Source organism: Cariama cristata, unplaced genomic scaffold, assembly GCF_000690535.1.
Source record: "Cariama cristata isolate BGI_N322 unplaced genomic scaffold, ASM69053v1 scaffold6763, whole genome shotgun sequence".
NCBI lineage: Eukaryota > Metazoa > Chordata > Aves > Cariamiformes > Cariamidae > Cariama > Cariama cristata.
In genome coordinates, this window is record NW_009607716.1 from 4,182 (window position 1) to 25,617 (window position 21,436).

The 21,436-nt window shown below is 38.9% G+C and overlaps 1 protein-coding gene across 1 annotated transcript in view; it reads left to right on the plus strand.

Moving 5' to 3' along the window:
- Positions 1–248: 248 nt before the first annotated feature.
- The window catches only part of LOC104159035 (type II inositol 3,4-bisphosphate 4-phosphatase-like), a gene marked incomplete at its 3' end in the record, with an annotated part of 120,618 nt that continues 99,430 nt past the window's right edge, over positions 249–21,436 (plus strand). Inside the window, exons 1-3 of the mRNA XM_009696840.1 lie at positions 249–327; positions 11,245–11,469; positions 13,213–13,257. Coding sequence (XP_009695142.1) covers positions 11,379–11,469; positions 13,213–13,257 — 136 coding nt within the window. The remainder of the gene's footprint in view (positions 328–11,244; positions 11,470–13,212; positions 13,258–21,436) is intronic.

The window sequence follows — 21,436 nt, forward strand, 5'->3', positions numbered from 1 at the left end:
TGAGCTTCTTTTTTCTTAGTTTCCTGCGTGGTCTTTTCTGACAGTTTATTCCCATTATAGCTCATTGAGCTGAAGTAGGATGGCACAGATCAGTAATTAAAGAATGCCTGTATCCATCTGCCTAGTGACTATTATGCTTTGTTGTCTTTATATCTGCATGTTGCGTTGGCTGTGAACAGCCAAACAGAAGGACTTCCCAGTCAGGTTCCAAATGTTAACATTTTGTCATCTTTGTCTCACAGAGTTCTGAAGTCTCTGAAGTGGTAATCCTGGAGCGCTGCTGGATTGTGGAGTTCAGGAGAAAAACAGATGTTTCAATAGTTCTCAGTAAGTAAGATTAGCTCAGTATCTTCAGTGTAACAAAAATTACAATGAAAAAACCCAACCGCCCAGGCATTTTTGCTAAAAACTTAGCTAAAATATATCCAGTTGTCTGTTAGATGCATACATGTAAATACTGTTTGTCTCTGAATTCATGCCTAAAAAGAAAATCCTAAAAGCTACTGTTTTGCTTTTTTTAAAATCAAGTGAAAATCATATGTCATCGTCTTCCTTTGACAGAACCTCAGACTTCTATTTATTGTTTTGTTAGGTATTGTGTACAATATGGGTTTTATTATGTTGATGCATAGCCAATTTGTCTTATTTTTGAATGATTAATCATTGACGACCACCCTATTAAATGAGATTTCCTGTTTTTCTCACCTCCTATCAACTCCTTGTTACTAAAATTTTTAAAAACAGTAGCAACAATTAGTTATTTCAGAGAAATCAGAGTTGTTATTTTAGTGGAAATACGTTATATGGAGAAAATGCTAACATAGAGTTTTCTCTGCAGGAACAACTCAAATAGCTATTGTGTTAGAAATTTTTTATGATGTGGATTCTTTCTGATACCACTGCGGAATTTTGAAGTCCTTAAATCACTTTGCCATTTTCTGTTAGATGTAATGGTCTAAGAGCAGTTTTGGTAGGGTAGTAAAACTAGCTACAGGGCAAAAAAGGTTATGCTCCATTTGTGGGCTTGATGGCCAGCTTTACGTTTAGTAGAAGCTACTTCCTTCTTTTTATGTACTTACCAAAATCTCCAGTTCACTTCAAGGAAAATGTTGCATTAGTTATGCTAACTTTTGTCCTCATCTGCTGAAGTGATTCTTAGTGTCTGGTCACGTTTGAGAAGGCAGCGACTTAAAATGTGTTCATTGTGGGTTTTATCCTTTTCTGGGTAGTATCCTGAGGAATAGCTCAAATCCTGCATCTTTAGTAGTGGAATGAGATCTTACGTCTTGTGCATGATCTTGAGGCACTGAGTCTAAAAGGACTTCTTCGTGGATTTGGAAGCATTGCTTTGCCTGACTATAACAGCTGAATGATTACCATTGACTCTCAAATTGAGACTTTTCTAATTTTGCCCTTGTTGAGTCCAATTCATTTATTGGAATCATCAGCTTTATGAGGTGGTGATGTTACAGTTTGAGTAGAAATAGTCGTGCCAGTTCCCTTCTGGCACTTCTTTTACAATGCTTGAACGTAATGCTGCTGAACTGAACCAAGAGTACAGTTGTAATTGCTGACAGGGCTCTTCCAATTAGCTTTGAAGCCTGTAAACAGGACAGTTTGTGTGGCAGCAAGACTGGCAGGCTTTAAGTCCAAAAGCTGGGGAAGTAGACAACAATGAATACTGAGTAAGCACTTCAGGCCGCCTGTGGAGAAAAAGAGACTGTGAACATGTGTGGAGGATGAAATATGCTTGCATAGCTAGAAACAGAAATTGCTAGCTGAGAGGCAGACTTTGCAAAACAAAGATTTTGAAGGTTAGTAGTGTGGTTAGAGGTAAGGGTGGCATTCTGGCCAGCCTCTAAAAACATTGAAGGAGAAAAGAGGAAACAGTACAGAAAGCTCCAGGTATGCAGAGCCAACAAATGGGATGTCTGGGGCATGAGCAAAGGAATACAACAGAAGGTAGGGGAAGAAACAGACAGGTAGATGAAAAATGGATTTCTAACTTGGCAATTTTCCTGTGCCAGAGAACAAGGACAACAGTCTGGCTGATGATTTGTTGGATGGGAAAAGAAAAAGAAAGCCAGACTATTATGATGTATTAGAATAAAACTGAAGACAAATGAAGATGATATACTGTGTACTAAGTGAGAATAAAATACCAAAAGAAGTGAAATAATAATCATGTATTGTGGGAGAGAAAAAAATTCAGAAGACAAAAGGGGGGAGAAAAGCAGAACTCAGGAACTAAGAAGAGAAATCTTTGTCAATGGGGGCTTCAATCATGAAAAACTAGCTGCGTTGTCACAAGAATATATCCATTGGCCATTGGGAGCTGAAAAAAGCTCTAAAATGTGTATCTGGGACTTTATTCAGGTGGAAGCAGGGTAGGATGACATACCAGCTCTCAATGTCAAATTCCTTGTGGAACAGACAGAGGAGAGCTGTGCCAGAACACAGCAGAAGCTCCAAGGAAGGACGCAGAGTTGGTCTGTGAGATTTAACTTGTGGCTGGGAAGGGACATTTTCTTCATCTTGCAGGCTGCAAGATGAAGAAAATTAGCTGGAGGTTCAACTTGGAACTGTGAGGGTGGGAGTTTTGGAGTGAGCTTTTGACTGATTGTCTCCATCTTTCCCCGAGTGGTGGGCTGAATCCCAGGAGACGTGACTAAGTGAGACACAGAGACTAACTGGGATATCTAAGAAGAGAATGTAATAAAGGGCAGCGGAGTAAACACGAAGGGGAACAATAAGGACGTTTTCATGCAACATCTAGTGATATTGTGGAGCTGATCATCGCCTCAGGGTAGTGTGGGCACTGAAACATGAGGGGAGTACAGAAGAGGTCAGGCAGTCGCAGCAGATAATCCTGTCAGTGCTTCAAGTGTAGTGCTCCCAAAGCAGGCTAGCTTAAAAGGTTTCTAAGTGGTCCATGAAAGGAAACAGAAGGATTTGTTAGGTGAACTGTTGTTCTGTATGCGGCTGGTTGCTTGCATGCCCTCGTAACATGAACTAGTTGCTATTAGCAGAACAGATCAGACACTGGTGTGAGATGGATCTGATTGAATGTGGCAGTTCTCACAAGTGTGATTCATTCCTGGAATCCCAGAAGATGTGATAAGGAGAGCATTTCAACCCTTTTGTCCAAAAAATCTTAAATCTGAAAGCTGCTGCTGTGCACTGAAATGTTTGAGCAATGCAATGTTAACTGCCTTGCCTTGGATTCTCCTCAGGAACAACCACCATGTTTGTGCCCTCCAAGCTTGCACTTTGTACAACACAGGCAGGCACCGTAGCCTCACCAGACACAGAAAGACCTAATTGTAGCTATTTGGAGAATAGCTATGTCTCTGTTGGACCTTGGAAACCTTGTCAAAGGGGGTTTACGTGCCCAGGTGATGGCAGTGGGGGCTGCAGGGCGGCCTCTGTGAGGAGCAGCTGGGGCTGCCCTGTGCTGGACTCGACCGGTTCCAGCCAGCTCCAACCCACCCACCCCTCAGCCCCTCGGGCCTGCTGGCGGTGCCTCAGGGGAAGCGTATTTCAGAAAGGGTAAAACGCTGCCCAGCAGTGAGGAGTGAGGGGGAAAAGTGTGAGAAACAGCCCTGCGAGCACCAGAGTGAGAGCAGATGGAAGGGAGGGGGTGCTCCGGGCGCCTCAGCAGCAGTTCCCCTTCAGCTCCTGGAGAGACCCCAGCAGAGCAGGTATTTCCCTGCGGCCTGTGGAGAGACCGTGCTGCAGTCAGGGGTGAAGTGTGAGGAAGAAGGAAGAGCAGAGGGGAGCTGTCATGGACTGACCATAACCATCCCAGCCCTCAAAACTCTGTGCTGCTCGGGGTGTGGGGAAGGTAGAGGAGTCAGGAATGAAGTTGAGCCTGGGAAAAAAGGGGGAGTGGACAGGGAGAAAGGTCTTTATTTCTCCCTAGTCAGCACTCTTTTAATTTGCAATAAATTGAATTATTTTTCCCACAAGATAAGTCTGTTTTGCCTATGATGGTGATTGGTGAATGATTTCCCTGTCTTCATCTAGACCCATGAGCTGGTGCTTCTTCTCTCCCCCAGCCCTGTTGAGGAGGGAAAATGAGTGTGAGTGGCTGGGCGGGTGGCTGACAGCTGGCCAAGTTTAACACACCATGGTTAATGTGTGTCAGGTGTTTTTCTTTAAGTCTTTTATCCACTTCCAGATGTGTCAGTGTTTAAGCAGAAGATGCAAAAAATAAGCAACTGGGAACCAAAAAGTTGTACTAACACTGGTAGTTTTCAGTCACTGTTATGTTTCTCTGGAATAGGGCTATCGGGGAGCTGTGTGCCTAGATGTTTGAACCTGTCCCAAGAGCAATCTGAAGTTGAACACTGTGTTGTATGGAGCCTCATGTGGGTGAGAGCAAAGAGCTCTGTCTGCCTCCTTTCCTTCACATGGTCTTCTACAACACATAGTTGGGAATGAACCCGAAAGACACAGGCACAATGAAATTAAAACAGATGCGAGAGCCAGCATTAAAGGACTGCCTTCTCTTGATCTGTAAATGTCTTCTGTTTTTCAGGATAAGAGATTCCTTTAAGACTGTATTAATTGCATTACTGTGTGCAGTCCCTTAGTGAGAACTAGGGAGGTAAGAGCTCTAACATCCAGGGAGGGCTGGTGAGGCATGAGGAGGAAGGGCAGGAACAGAGGAAGAAGACAGAGCTTTTGGTGCAAGGTCGCAGTCATCTAAAACATTGCGGTGCATCAGGCAAAAAAAGGCCTGCATATAGGAATACCCTTAAGACGGCAAACATTCCCTTTTGCTATTTGTAGCATATAAGCCACTCAATTTGGAGCTTTTAATTTCCTTCAATAGTAGTGGCTTGGAAAGACAGGTCGGTATCACTCCCTGTTTTAGAGATGGAATAACTGAGGCATATGCTAAGGTTACTCTTGCAGACCTAGGCAGGTAATCAAGATCTCTGAATCCTGCCTTCTTTAAGGTAGACTGATGATCCAGTCAATGATGTGATACACCTCCCTTGAGCAAAAGCAGCCTATTGCTTTGCAAAGGCCGCACTTAGTACTTTTGGTGAATGTTGCAGTATTTCTGCTCATTGATCTGGAGATACCATTGTGGTATTTAGATATTTGTGTGGTCTGCCTTGCTTCTAGCATAGGTGTGGTAGTTACTTAATGAAAGGGGGGAAGCAATGTGGCATGTGTGAAAGCCTGCAGGTATTAAGAGACAAAGTATTATACTGCAGTAGTCAATCTAGAGTATCATGCTGTATTAATTTCAAATACCTCAGGCTCTTTGTGAGCTTCTGTGGGGACTTAAATGGAGATTATAATGGTAACTTATATAAGTTTATTCCAGCATTGCAAAAAAAAAAAAAAACCAAACAAACCACAACACTGAAGATAAATTTTTTAATTAAATTCTTTATCTTTGATTGAAAATTTAACTTCCAAAGGCAGATTAACATAGCATCATGAGTAACCATGGGTGATTTCATTACTACTAATTTGAACATGAAATGCATCAGCATATAGAATTCAGTCAGCTTTGTGAATTAAAAGCCTCTGATGTCTGTATTAGAAATATCCTGCGGATATAATTTACGTATCAAAGCTTCCATTCTACTTTTGTTACAGCATATGGTGGTTAGCTGCGATGGTGCTTTATATTTTAGAGTGGCAGTGGCTCATTGATGTTCTCAACCATTTTCCACTGCTGAGGTAGCAACTGAGAATTACTTTTTGCTAGTGTGTGTGAAAAGAGAGAGAGAGAACCTTTAACCTTTTTGAACTCTCTTACTTTGCATATTGGCATAGGAGGAACAACAGTGATCCTCTAGAAAAGGAGAGGCTGTCATCCTGGACACTGACCATGTACTTTGTATGTGTTTTTGTTTAAATCCTACCGGTGCTTCCTTTTTTCACCCTCTTCAACATGTTTTTATGCTTATAACTCTCATTAATGAAAATAAAGCAAGCTGTAGAGTATCAGTCTTCCTATCGCTTTTACATGTTTAGTAAAATAATACAATAAAAGCCTTCTTAAGAAACAATGAAAATTAATAACAAATGAAAAAGCTTTAAAACCCAAGTGTTTTCCCCCTACCCTTGGAAATGTGTTTGTTTTGGTTTATTATTCTATATTTTAAAAGCCTGTCCATTAAACCACAGTCTTCTGAAAGACAAGGGTCAACACCAATAACTGCCTACACTTTTTTTTGGTGACTCAGTTATTTCTGACTTCGCAGAAACCCAGGTTTCTGTGTAAGAGATTATGATTAAAGTTACAATCAAGTACACTTTAAAAATGGAGGGACATCATTGAGACATTTTTCACAAGAAATTAGTTTTCATGTTTTAAAACAATTGAAATATCAAAGTACTTGCAGAGAAAAGAGGCAATTGCAATTGTTAAATTGAAAAACTTGGGAAATTTAAGTATTATTACAAAATAATGGGAACAAAGAAAATGTTACCTGAGGATGAGGGAACTAACACCAAAGTACACTTCTGACTTTAGACAGTTGGGTTAGAGTGGAAAAGGCTTTCCAGTGCCACTGGGGATATCTCTCCTTCTCTTTGTGCTATTTCCTTATTTGACAGCAGTCCTGTTTGAGCAGTGGGGTTGAATTCTTTATTTGAGCTGTGGAAGTCCTATGGGACCATAACTTTCTATGCTGGCTTCTGCGGGAGAAAGTCTTGTTGAGATCACGCTTCAGTAAAAGTAGTTGTTGCTGAACAGAGCCCTGATCAGAAAAGGCTCTATGAACAGACATGTTTGCTTTCCACCATCTGCCTCCTCTGCTCTTGCCTCCAGTTGAGTCTCTGATACTGAAATAAGGAAAAGAAAGAAGGTGGGCAAGCTGCTGAAAGGGCCACTGAGCACCTGCTAGTGACATATCTGCACTTAAGAAGGTGCCTGAAGCAGTGTAGCCACCGGACCACATTAGCTTTCCATGGTGTTGATGTAAGTGATGTCTCTTTCTGCCCACTTTGTGTGTCAAGGGGTGGATTGTCAAGGATTTCAACACAGTTATACACTTTGAAAGTTGGGCAGTTTCTAGACTACAAAACTTTCCTTCAAAATGTGTGTATAGCAACACTGCTGGCCAAGTGGATGTGAGTTTGTATAGTCCCAAGTGCTACATCCATCTGCTGTAGAGCAAACACTGAGTGCTGTGCTGCAGAATCTGTTCCCACAGATTTCATCAATGATGCCTCCATGTTAGCGTGCTTTCGCAGCATTATCCAAGTACCAGTTGCACTATCAAAGTGTCAGTGCTAACATTTAGAGACCACTTCATGCATCAGAATTAGTAATATTTGGCCCTTTTTTTTTTTTCCTTTTTCCCTCCCGAGGCTGGTAGCTGTGACCATTAATTTATTTTCAACTGGACAGTTCAAAACTGAACTCACAATGTAGAGAAATGAGAAGAAACGTTTTGATAACTGGTTACTTACTGCAATTGCAGACTAGCGTTTAATGGCAAATATGAAGAGTATGTCTGACTCCACACATTTTTAGATTTACTCTTGTAGTAATGCAAGTAATATAGTAGCAGTACTCTGGCTTTTAAGCATTCTGCTAGGTTCCAGGAAACAAATGAGGCATCTTGGGAAAAGCTGAGGACAGAGCTTTGTAAAACGTTGATTTAGATAGATAGTGATTTCAATTAGACACATAAAAATCTATTGTCAGGACAAACACTATTGGGTAACGGTAGGTTACATCAATATCCCAGTGTCTGATCTCAGAATCTTTCCCCTTCTGGTTTTTGAGTTTATACAAGCTATCGAAAGGTCCTATGTTGGTTCTTGTAGCTATGTAAACCTTCTTTGGTTCAAGAAGAAAAAGAGATAAGGATAGAACTATATACCATTTTGCTTTGAATTTAGGGCTAGTAAGTTGAATGTTTGTTTTGTAAAGAAAAACCTTGTGTTTAACTGTGTGAGTGTCTTCCCTGGGTTTATGCCGCTGAACTTGAAACCCCAGAGGGGATGTCCAGCACTAAGATCAAAATTACTGTTCTGCTATTGCACATTCCCAAGTAGAAAGAAAATTTTCTTAGTATTGTACGTTCTTAAATCTTACATGTCCTCTTATTAAAAAATTATATCATAACAGTAAAACTAGGAATGAATACCAGATAAAGAACTGGTCTTGTTGAGTTCAATAGTAAATGTTCTCAACAGGTCAGGATTTATTTTCAAAACTGAGTCATGGTAACTCATGTCAGCAGTAACAGCATAACAAAGGATGCTTGTATACTTGCATTTTCTACAGTAAGTCCTTAATAGTAAAGTATAAAGTGCTTTTGTTCCCCCATGAAATACTCCTGCATTTAGGATGTTTCAGTACAGATATAATTTTGCTGATATGTCCGGTGCTCATTTGAAGCCTTCATTGCATTTGTGGGTCTGTTAGTTTTATTTTCAGAAGGACTCATTTTAGCTAAGTTTTGTTTCCCTACTGAAACTTGGAATTAAGTATCTGAGCTTGTTAGGGTTTACTATATGCAGCTGATTTAAAATAATAGTCAACAACAATCTGGTAAAGAAGAGATGATGATCTTTATTATATAAATAAACCTGTGTGCTCCTTTATTGCAACAGATATTTTTGCCAATGTCGTTTTGGACTTTGCTTCTTTCTTCTCATATATGAACTTGTACATAAACATTACATGCGTTGAAACAGTATGGGAAATATATAACTTACTAACTGTTGGATCTGCAGAATAAAACTTTCTACATTTGCAACGATGAATATTTTTCAGGTATTTTCATATGCTTTTCAGAATTTAACTTAGCTGTCAGAGTACTCCAAAGATCTAAATATAGCAGACTGTAGTGTTTTGAAGCGATAGTTTAGAATGAATTTCCACATCTCAAAACTGGCACCTGTTAGATCAGAACACAGTGAATTATGCCCACTCCTACTGCATTTCACTATCCATTTCTGATTCCGTGCCTATTAAGGGTGATTCAGTATGCCTTTTGTGCTTGGCAGTCTGATTTCTACAGCTAAGAGGTAAATATAAATAGCACAATTTCAATTGCAAAACATTGATTTCCTCCCAAAGCAGATGTTTTTTATCTAGCTGGTGGTAGGATACTTCAAGACAAGATCCCTGTTCCTATTTACATTTAAAAATAAAGAGCAAAAAGAAAAGAACACCTTGATGTATTTCTATTTTGGTTGTTAAATGTTAGCTTGTTTGTCTGACAGTCTTTGCTTAGCTAAGGTACCTTGGATATCCAAGCTGCTTTTATTAAAATTGTGCTTTTAAAGGCTGAATGATATAAACAGGTGTTTTACAGGCCTATAAATATATATATAGATACATATATATTTATTTTTAATTAGAGCGACTGCTGGTTAACTTTTGTCTTGATGCTCGTTGACTACATGCCTCTTTTCTTCCTTTCCTTTTTCCACTGATATATCAAAAATACTATGAAATAAGAGCAACCTTCTAAATCATTGACGTCAGTGACAGAAGGGAGTAGACCACTGTACTGTTGAACATCTTGCCACAGCAGTAGAGAGGTTATCAGCTCTTCTAATTACCAGTCTTTTTGAAGGTTACTACCCTCATGGCTCAGATGCAGTAGCAGATCACACAAGAGCTTACAGCTGAAGCTTCTATGTCTCTGAATTCATCTTTGACAAACAGTAAAGCTCAACTTTTTTGGTTTGGTCACTCAAGTACGTATTTTGTGTGTAAACAAGGATCTGATGAACATCTGCAGCTCCCTCAGGTTTTGAATATTCTTGTCTCAAGAACTGAATACTTTCTTTCCTGAGTCAGGGCTAGAGGCAAGAGTTTGAATCCTTATTAGCACTTCTTAAATTGCCTGTGAGGCCATAAAGACATTCCCCCACTTTCTGCTCTTATTTCCAGTCTTTCTTCATGAATTCTGTAGTCCAGCTGGCATGTGAAATCTTATCCAGCATTCTTAGCAGCAGCTGCAGCCATACAAATTTCCTTAGATTCACCCCCAGACAAAAAAACTTGTCCCACCTCCACAGGGACTTGTGCCAGTACAATTCTAAGAGGCTTCCAAACTTGAGGTTTGCATCTTTTGTTCCCCCCATAACAATAAAAGCAGAGTTAATTGTAAGTGGCAGATGCTCAGTTTATGAAGTGCAAATGGTTTTAGAATAACATGTGGGTAAGTGCCCAAGGTTAGATGCTCAAGTTAGTAGAAGGGAATTTAAGTTCACTTTGTATTGAAAAAAACTTTTCTATGTTGTTTGGATTTTCGAACTAGGTATGAAAACGTTTAAGTGTTCTGTTTCATCCAGCAATATGATCTGTGGCTAATTTAGGTCAAAATGATTTTGATGTCCAACCAAATAATTCAGTCCTTGTTAATACAATAGCACAGGTGTTTTATAGAGTTTTAAGTTTCTAAATCAGTTGAATGCTTCTTTTAAAGAAGCATTGATTTTTCTTTCTTTCCCAGTTTGTTCTTCTCGGAGTGTGTTGCACTAAATGTCACATTGAATTTGTGACTCTGTGAAGCCATCTATACCGCAGAATTTTAAATGCCTAAGAGGTGTTTTTTCTTCCTGTGCTTTCTTAATCAAACGACTGACCCTTGCTACTTACCTGGGAGCTTCTGCTTTTTTTTCCCTCCCTTTTTTTCTATTGTTAGAAAATTCGATCATTAAACAATTAGACTTCAGGCAGAACAGCAAATGACATGTGGATAGTAATGAGGTCAGAAGCTCCCACACACAACCTGTTGAGTCTTCACAGAGGAGCTATGTCGTGCTAAATTTTCTGCATGTGTTGGTGAGCAGTATTCTGGCAAGGATGAATGAGAGGCTGAGCATAAAGGAGAGCTCTAATAGAAGAAATGATGGACACATTCATTGTGGTGAATCCCACTATCTGTCAGAACTATGTCTGCTGCCCCTGCTAAATCAAATTCTTCTTCAAGTTAGCAGCTCTGATAGCTACCTGCTAGGCTGCAGAATCTGTGCTAAAAAAGGATTTCCCTTTTTGGTTTGTTTCTGCCACCCCGTTTAGCAATATGTTGATTGCTTTTGGAACCACTCTGTGGATAGACTTAGTACTGCACTGGGTCTGAAAGAGCTGGGGTTTGATCCAAGAGGTGGATGGGGTCCATGGTTCTGTGACCATGAAAGGGAATGTGTGTGTGGTGGTTTTAATTGTGCGCAGCATCAATATTTTTATGATCCCCCTTTTGAATCTAAGTTCGTAAAAACTGTGTTTATGTTTTCTGAGTGCAGAGTTCCAGAGCGGAGAACCAGATCTTTACCTTGAAGCTGCATCAAAGCCAGATTGTGAATCTTGGGCTGTGGCGCTGGGAGAGGCAAACTCAGAAGGTTTGCAGAATAAAATTCAGCAGCTCCGGAGGCTGATCATGGAAATCAAAGAGGAGAGATCATCAGATGAAGCACAGCAATTTGTCCCTTCGTCCCAAGTAGACTGTCTAGGAGAGCCACAGTTCACGAGTAAGTGCATTTACTGATTTTATTGAGTGATACAATAAAAATGGCCTACTCTCTGTAGCAGTACAGATAGTGTCACAAACAGGGTACGTAATGCTGTTTAACTTGTTGCTTGACAAGGTGCAGTTGCAGAGGAAGTAAACTGATGAAAATGATCTTTAAATATCATTACCTGATTTATTTTTATTTATGCAGATAACCTTCAGGGGAACAAATGTGTGATTACTGTGTCTCTGGCTTTTTCTCTCTAATCTGATTTCTTCATAAGACTTAGAAAATGTTTAGTTAGAAATACTATTTTCCTCTTTTGTATCCTGTATGAACATATGGACTACTGTTTAAAATATAGTCTGATAACTTTGATAAATGTTTAAAGCTTTAGTGATACTTAGATTAGTATCACAGATTTGTTCTTTGTGATATAAAAGCCCTGTGTGGGTTTGAAAGCCCGTAGCCATATATTGAGTCATGTTTAGTGCACTGGAGTCCGGGCACGGTATTTCAGTTGCCCAGTTACTTAAGTCTGTATCCAGCATATTCATAAAGGTGGTCCAGACCAATGTGCTGACTCTGCTAGTGGCAGAATTAAACTCAGAAATTTGTTACAACTCCATTAAAAAAACCCAAACACCTTATGTATTATTTCTTACTGACCAAGGCCTTTCTAAGCATTGCAACTGTAATTTTTCTTGCACAGACTTGAATGATTAGCTATAGTAATGAGAACAGTGTGAAAGTAGACCTATTCAGCAACATCAAGTTTTCATGGAGCAAGAACAGCTATAAATTTGGGGGGGTGGTGGGGGGCATGGTTGTGTGTGGGTTTTTAAAATTATTTTTTATTTTTAACAAAAAACTTGCGTTCCAGTTCACATACCAACTTGGTCCTTTCCATCTGACCAATTTCTTCAATACTGGCAAATACTTAATAATGCTCACTGAAGACAATACATAAATGTCAACAAGAGACAGTTTAATTTCTACAAGGTTCATTGGTACTGTAATTGTGATCCAATTAATTCCTGCAGCGGGTGAACAACTCGGTGTAATTTAACTATCCTTCCTACGTTTCTCTTGTTGCAGCTCTGTGGTTCATTCCTTTTATCCTAGCACAATAACAAAATATTGTCCTTTGCAGTAAAACATGTACTAGAACATAATTCCACAAAGGAGGGGAATTAAAATATTTTTATTTTCCTTTTATATGAGAAAAGGAATTCATATGCTCTTTTTCAACAAAAAAAAGTTGGTTTTGTTTCTTTACAATTAGTGTAGGTCAATAACATGGTGATATATTTTACTATATTAACCTGACATATGTACTTTCACAGAACATGTTTTTGGTTTCCATGTTAATGTGATGACATACCTACTTAAAAATGAGTCATTAGATTTAATATTTTTCAACAGATATATAGTTAGATGTTGTGATTGAAAATCTTACAAGTACCCATCCATGAAAGGTTGGGGTTTTTTTTTTAGTTTCCTTTCCCAGCTACAGAAAGTTTCTATGAAAAATAAAGAAGTCGTCTTCAAAAGTAGTCTTTTTTTTTTTTTTTTTTTTTTTGGCAAGTATTTCATGCAAAGGTCTCTCTCACTGTAAGTTTTTGGTATAAAATGTTACTCCAGCAGCAATAACAGGTAGTTAGAGGTGTGGATTAGGCATGTGAAAGTTTTACTGTGTATTAAAAAGCTAGATGTTGACATCGAATTATTTCTAATAATTTTTTTTTCTTAACCTTAAAGGTATTCGGAGAATTGCCGATGAGCCAAAGCTGGAGTTCAGTCTTGGTAAGATACAATTTTGAATTCTTGGAATTGCAATGGCATATGTGTGTGAAGAGTTTATATATATACAGTGTTATACAATGTAACATCATACCTGTTTAAAAAAAGTAGAAGGACCCAGGTTCCTTTATGTAGAGGACGTGCCTGTGCATGTCTTTGAAATGCTGACTTTAGATTCTTAATTGTTTGAAATGACTAAAGATCTATTGAGTTCTCTAATGCTATGTTGCTCTACCAAGCTGAAAAACTGCCCAATAGCTTTGTGAATGTTGTTTATGAAATAACTACTTATTTGGGACAAGACACTTAAGGAGTTTTAAAAAAGATATTTATTCAGATAAAAGTACTGCCCCTTTAGAACAAACTTTTATTTAAAAGCATTGATTATTATTCTATGGAGAAGAGTCAATATAAACATTTACCTGACTTTCTCTTTTGATACTTAATGTAAGTAATTAGTATATGAGAATAGTGTGGTATATAATATAAGATAACTTTGTTGCAGGAGATGTTCTATCAGCTCAAGCCTCCCTCTCTATTCAGAGGTATGCAGCATGATTAAGATAGCTCAGTAAGTCAAGCAAACTAATTGAATGATCATGCGTTTGTAATACAAGATAAAGGTGCACAATATTTGCAGCCCAAACTGTGCCATTTAGAAAGGAAAATTGTCAACTTTGTCATTGCTCTTTCAGTGCAAAAACTCTGAAGTTTTTGAAATAGTAAATGAAATAATTATTTGCTGTAGAAGCACTATAATTCCGCATCAGAAATCAGAATAATAGCTAGATTTAGTTGATTAATGGTTGGACTCGATGATCTGAAGGGTCTTTTCCAACCTAAATGATTCTCTGATTATTCCCAGCTCCTGTAAAATAACACAGTGGCAAATAATGTTTAGAAATACCTGATGCTATATGCTGCATAAATTCTGAAGGTACTAGTCCAATTTGTTATGATTTTTGCATTCACGTAACCTGCTAATATGCATCTCATGTTGTGTAGCTGTACACTGAGAAACTTCTACTCGGTGCTATTCAATATCTGTTATATTTACTCTGATAGAAGCCCTTTAAAACATCTATTGCAAAAGTGCGTGTGCACGTGAGAGAGGGTGAAGGAAACAAACACATTCATAAGCAGTATATTATATAAAAAATCAAAACAACTCCACTATTCGGAGAATTTAGATGATCTACAAACAAATCTCCCTCAGAACCCGCCCAGCATAGCAAACAAGATGGCACCAGTGCCATACCTGCAGGTTCTTGCCCTGCTAATTCCATCGTGGTAGCCTGTTTTCTGGCCCTGTCCTTTGAACTGGGTTACACTTGGCTTGTGCATTGCTGTAACTGTGCTGATGTAAAAGCCGATACCCTAAAGCTGTGCTGTTTGGCGGCAGATGCGGTTCTATCTGATACAATCATTTTTAGATTCCCTTGACTGTATCTGGGTAGATTTACCTGTATGCTTTTTAAAAACTAGACAGTTATAGCATTACGAAAACTTTGAGTATTTTTTTTTCTGTAGGGACTATTTCTGCTGAAATTGTTAAATGGCATGGAAGAAAAGCCTAGTTCTCTGTTGGGAAATTACCATGCTATAATAATTGTTAAGAGTGATTTTAACTTTTCTATGCCTTTCTATATGCGTTTTATAGGTGATGTGCCTGTAGTATTTGGACATAACTAGTAATTGCTATGGTCCAGCAATAACAAACTCCCAGAATGACCCTGGTGTAGGAGCGGGAGGAAGGTGCTACAGGTGATGACTGCAAATTAGATGAGCCATAGTTCAGGAGAAGTTGCTTTCAGTGATAAATGTGCCCCAGCAGGCAGCAGTGTAAAAATGATGTAAAGCCATTTTCAGACTTGTTTGGGCTCATGCTGGAGGGAGCTCTGTTCACTCATGGTGTCAGTATTTGTGTTTTGCATTTGGTTGTTTCTGGTAGGAATTTATGTTCTGTGGTTTGTTCTGCAGCATTATTGATTGACTCAATGCGGGTCTGTGAGTGATCTTATACACTGACTTCTGCTGCTGCTCAAGTAACAAAGAAGAGTAACAGGGTAAACCTCTTGTTCTTGAATGGTATTCCTGGGGATATTTGACAGGGTAGGCAACTATGTAAAGCTGGTTCCTAGTGTCTTGATCCTAACGTAACAATAAATATTTAAGCATAACACATTTGCATTGGGAGAATCCACCTTCAGGGACTGAGTGGTCCGTGGAAGACTCCTATTTTATCATAACGGTTATCCTTCGTACTGGAATATCAACATACCCATGCCAACACTTCCTAAGTGCAGCCACCCCACTCACCACCACTGTGCTACTCAGATGTGTACAAACCTACATGCGTGCAGCAGACACATCTTGCTGGTGAAAAGTAAGACAGGAACAATTCAGCTGGGAAGGATGCATGTGCTGTTTGGCCCAACTGTCCAGTTAAAACACCTCTTGTCAAGGGCAGCCAGTCAAGATGCCTTCTGTGCTGTGCAGCTGGTTATTGACAGGGCTGGAAGGAACTCTCGCTCTGAGGGGCTGCTCCGTACATCTGGGAAACATGCGTTGCCGTGTCAGCTGAGCCAGAGAGCTGCCCCGTGGCTGCTGGCAGGCCAAGGGCACTGGTTGACTGACCTCACCGTCTGAAAGCTTGGTTTATGTTGAATTAAAGACTTTGGCCTTAGCTTTAGCTAATCAAGGGCTTCCAAGACCTCTCTGTGAGGCGAACCAAAACATGGTAAGCGGGGATGAGAGAGGGATTTGCTGCAAGCAAGCACACTGCTGCGATGTGTGCCTAACTTAGGTAACCAAATCTTAGAGCTCTGTAGAGAGGTTTCAACTTGATTAGGCTGGTCTTTGGCATTTAGCATTTGGAAGGCAAATCTAATGTTCATAACCTCTAAAACAGGTCTCTAGTCCTGAAAGAATGGCTTGCATCTATAATTTTCTTCATATGCATTATATAAACAATATTATATTAGTTAAGTAGCATATATATGTATGCAAATAGACACTTGCTTATATCAGTTAATATATACATGTTTTTAACTATATTCAGAAGTAGTCAATTATCACATAATTTGAACTCTTCTGTCACTAGCTGGTTAATAAATAACATTCAGAAATGGAACTGTCCAGTAACTAAAACAGAATATAGCTTTTTAATACCATCTGGGTTCTGCCTAATATATGAGTTTTATTTAGGGACAGTATACCTAAATACTGCTCGTCGACATTTGAAGTTCCCAATAACTAAATTTTGAAATAACATTATTTAAAAGTCTTGCTAGGGGTTTGTATTCTGTTGTGGTTGCTAACTTGCTGCATTTTATATCCATAACACTGTGGAAAGTGTTCTCTTTATAAAATGTCCAAAATATTGTATACTCCTTATTTAATTTTAAACTTCAGTAAATGTTTTTTTTTGTTGTGCTTTTCTGTGTAGCATATTGGGGGTTTTTGTTTTCTTTCTTAAAAACCCCCCCCCCGAGGTTAAAGCAAATGGTAAAACTCTTCTGAATTATAGCTTTCCTCTGCAATACACTCAGCATTTTCGGGAGCGTATCCAATCTTGTAACATTCCTTATTTTGGAGTCAGAATATTCCTTCAGAATAAGATTGATTTTTATATTTCTGAGGGCTCTTTGGAAATACAACTGTGTTTTGAACCTTGTAACTGTTGGGAAGTTTTACTTTTCAGACTACTTCTTGTTTGGCTTTGCAAGTCATTCTGTTTTGCATGCTGTTTTATGAAGCACTAGGAGGTAGCACTTGTCAGTCTGTGCGAAGTGCTGAGCAGAGGACAAGGAATAGAAACAGATTCTGGGCCTAAATAACACACCAGTCTTAACGAACAGTGAAGCTGATAAGAATCTTTCGCATGACTTTCAAGTGCACAGGGTTAGTTCTTCTATAGATGTTTGTTTTGGACTTACTGTTCTTGGTAGCTTCTTTAAAATATCCCAACCTTTGAGTCCAAGATCTAAATATGGTGTAGGTTCCCAACTTCACATTGATTTCAATGTAGCTGCTTTGTGTTATGTGAACTTAGCTGAAGTATTATGTAAAAGTTATGGGAAATAAATTGTATTATGCGTATGAGTGAACACTATTGTGAAGTAAGGATGAATTTTTTTTGACAGAGAAAGGATCGTCCCAAAGAGGCAGGAATTTCAAGCCCAGTCTAATAGACTGTGTTGGCATGTTTTGCGTGGTTGTGACTTAGGACCTGCTGTGTTTTTGAACTAAGTCCTAGAGGAGTTTCTGTTTTCCTCCACCTTATGCAGGTGAACTTGAGCTCACTTTCCGCTGGTTTCAGTGCAGTTAAAGCAACAAGTGAAACTGTCTTCCAAAAATGTTCTAAGGTAGTGAATGCCCATCATCTTTCATGTCATACTGTCATCTCTCTTTTGGCAGTGTTCGACGATGGCACAGGGTAACGCATATCAAGCAAGTTGGTAAGTGGGATCACCCAGAGTTGAGTGATGTTGAGTTAGTGACCCCTGAGGAGAGTAAGCTCTCCTTACCGTGCTTCTGCGTTCTGTGATGCTCAGAGCAAGCTTGCTTTATTATATGCTGACATTATGTGAACATTGCTGAAAAGTGATTTGGGGATGGATTTGCCAGGACTCCACATCCTTCTTTATCCATTTCTCCTCCCACAGTACTTTGTTAACTTTTGAAGGCTTTTGGGAGTCTGTCATAGCCCTTGCCAAACTTAAAGTAACTGGATTTTTTTTTATAGACAGCTTGCTTAAGCTCTGCTCTTTCATCATTGTACACCTCTTTAAAGCATCGCTCCTGAATTTCGCATGCTGCATACCCTGTCATAGAAAAGGACTGTTGTCTTCAGTGGTCTTGCCAAAACTGTCCAGATATTACGATTATGACTTGGTAATTTTAGGCCATCTTGTTGTAATAAAGTAGTCATAATGCCACTACTGAAGTAACTAAAAACAGAAAGGGAACTTACTTACGTGTTTTCCCTTTAAAATCTTGCTGCCTTTTAGTCTTGCATGACTCTTCTGTTAGGAGCATATTCAGGCTCCTTCTTGCAGAAGGTTGTCCCATTCCATTTGACAGTGTCAGCCTACATTCTGTACTTGTCTCTCCAATTTCATTCATTATATTCCGCCTCACTTTATGCATAAATGTATTATACCATCGTGGTTTGCTAACCTGCAATGTTTGCTATGCTAAACCCTCTTTTAAGAATGTGTTATGTATATGGGGAAAAAAATGTTGAAAAAACAAATCTAGAAATGAGGGGGGAAAAACACCAGAAAGCTCAAAACCAGAGTCCTTTCAAAAACTCATATCCTGATTCAGTTTTTTCCAGATATGCTGGATTTGAGTCCTAGAGAATTAGGCCAGATTTGAAAATCCGTATCTGTAGGCACTACTGTAATTTTAGAAATCTATTTTTCAATCCCTTTAGGGCAAGGATTGTCTTCATTTGCATTGCAACTAGAGAAGCAGCACGCTGTCACGAACCTTAAATATAAATCAGTACTAATTGTATCGCTGAATATCCAAGGACTTAAAAATCCCCACTAATGAAACTTTGGAAGATGTTCAGTTAGTGTTCTGCCTGCTTCTCACATGTTGAGGGAATCTGAAAAATTCTCTCTAATATAGTGTACTTTACAGATAAAATACATTTATTTGTAGAAGATCTATATAGCCATATATAGAGGTATATAGATATCTATTCTATGTATGTAGTTCATCTATGTGAAAATTTGTTTCATTGCTGACGACTCATATCTAGTATAGCGTTACCCATTTTTGTTAACTGTGTGAGTTATCTACTTAGTTTCTGTGTCAGTCAGAAGTAATTCTTGATGGAAGTAGTCACAGAAATATTTTCAAATTGTTAGCATCCATTGCTATTTAATGATATTCATTAAACAGCTTTGACTTGTGTAAACTCAATTTCTGTGTAGTTTAAAATATACTACACCGTGCTATGTAGCAGTTAGTCACCACAGCGGGCTCATTAAATGCAGGGATGTTTATTTGCTCTGAAGTGGGTCAGAGCACATGACGAACCAGTGTGAGGGAGTAAATCATTACTGATTGAGCGCATTCCAGTATGATGGAGCAGAGGAAGTCACTGATGTACTGATGTGGGTAGTAAGTAGCATGAGGATGTTTTGGGGTATCAACATTAGTAAACCCAGGTGCAAACTGGGTTTCAGGCAGTTTTCTTCCAGTCTGTTTTATGAAATTTAAGTCTCTTGTGTTTCTGGAAGCTTTTGCTTTTAAGAAAAAAAAAATTGTATTTTGAACCACCAGGAGAAAGTGGATGACAGCCTCGTGAATACAAGCGTGTATAAATCAGTGCTGTGACTAAGGGAAGCTTTTAAATCTAATAGAATAAAGATTCTCATAGCGACTGTCACATGTTTTGATATATAAATGCTTATCTAGAGATAAATTTTGAATAGCTATGGCTAATCTGTTTAGAGAGGAGTTTGTTATTCGGGATACCTGAATTTGAAAAGCTATTTAACAGTTGAAAGGTTTTTTGGGAATTTAACCATTCTGAGAGACAGAGTTTTATCATCCTAGTTCTCAAGTGATGCAGGAGATAATAGGATTAGATTCTGTCAGAAATGTACAAATTCTGAAATCTTGTCAGAGTTAGCAAACTGCTGCATTTACAAGGCCAGGGAAAAAGAAGGATAAGACTAGGAAGGACTTTTCTTTTTCAAATTGTAAATAAATAAAATTGGTAGACTTCTTAGTAAAATCAGTTTCTTCTTGATATTGAAAATGATACTTTTTGATCTACTTCACATTTTTCTTATAGACTTGGTAAATCTTGTTTCATGATTGCAAAATTCCTTCTATCCAAAATTTCAAAGGGATGAGGTTGTGTCTGTGCTGAAAACTGTAATGTTTTCTGCGAAGTTGGGTGCTAGTTCAGTGCCCTGGTGAGACTGGGTACTGGAAGCAGATTAATTACAACAGCTCAGTTTTAGCATGGGCTCATCTACCTCATTCCTTACCAATCAGAGTACTCATGCTGCTTTGCCTGAACTAATTCTAGTAAAATACTCAAAGCAATCAGAAACTTTTATGATAACTTGTAAGGCTTTATGAAAGTTACTTAGAGAAGGATTCCAGAGTTACTTAAGAATTTATAGATATAGGTAGAGATTTAATGCAATTATGTCAAAATTGGGCTATGTTATTCATTTTTCTCATATAGATATTAAAAAAAAGAAAAAATCCAAACAAACAGTAGGTATCTTAATTTGTCCTTTAGTGCTTTTACAAGCACAATGCCTGGCTTCTGAAGTATTGGGTGTTCTGGTAGATGTGACAAACTTTTAAATTATTCTGCTAAAACTGAAAACTTCTGTTTTCAGGGTATTTTTAAGCTAGTTCATAGGAATGTAGGATTAAAGATCATTAAGTGAGAGAGAAGTTATTTTTGGCACATGCTGCTGATCTTTTTTACTCATTATTCTCTTCCTGCTTTTCCCCCAAAATACACCTCCGACAGTGCATGCTTTCTCCTGTTTGTCTTGCCAAGCTATGTACTCTTTCCAGTTCAATTTTTGAACTTCATTATCTCAAGTGAGTCTCTTCAGATTCCCTAGCATGCCTCCCATGTAGGTATCTTAGATCTCATACTATGAGACTTGATATGGGGGGTGGGTGGGTGAGTGTTTGTGTGTCCGCGTGCCTGTAGCCTATGACACCCTTAGTCTTTAGGGTGCCAGAGTGCTGGAACAGAGCCAGTGGCAGAGGTATGTGTGGGTTCAGTGGCTGAGCTGGGAAGGGGAGAACATCGACTTACCCAGCAGCTTTCGGCTATGGAAGGAGTTTTTAGGGGCAGCATCTGCGTAGGTGAGACTGGCACTGAGCCCACTCTCCCGCTGCGTGCCCAACCCGTCCACAGGTACAGCTTTTCTATGACTTGATGACTTTGTGCTTACCTGGTATATAATGAATAATGGACTGATTCCTCTGTGGATCCAGGAAACGGGTCTGAAGGAAGAGGACCATGTAGATGCTTAGCGAGAGCCATTTCTGTTGCAGACATTTATACACAGAGACCAACAAGCCAAATAAGGATGAGTTATCCCTTTATTCTTATAGAAAGCTCTATAACACTTCCTTACCTACAGCAGAGATTTGGATGGCAGTCCTGGCACTGCTGCCTTCT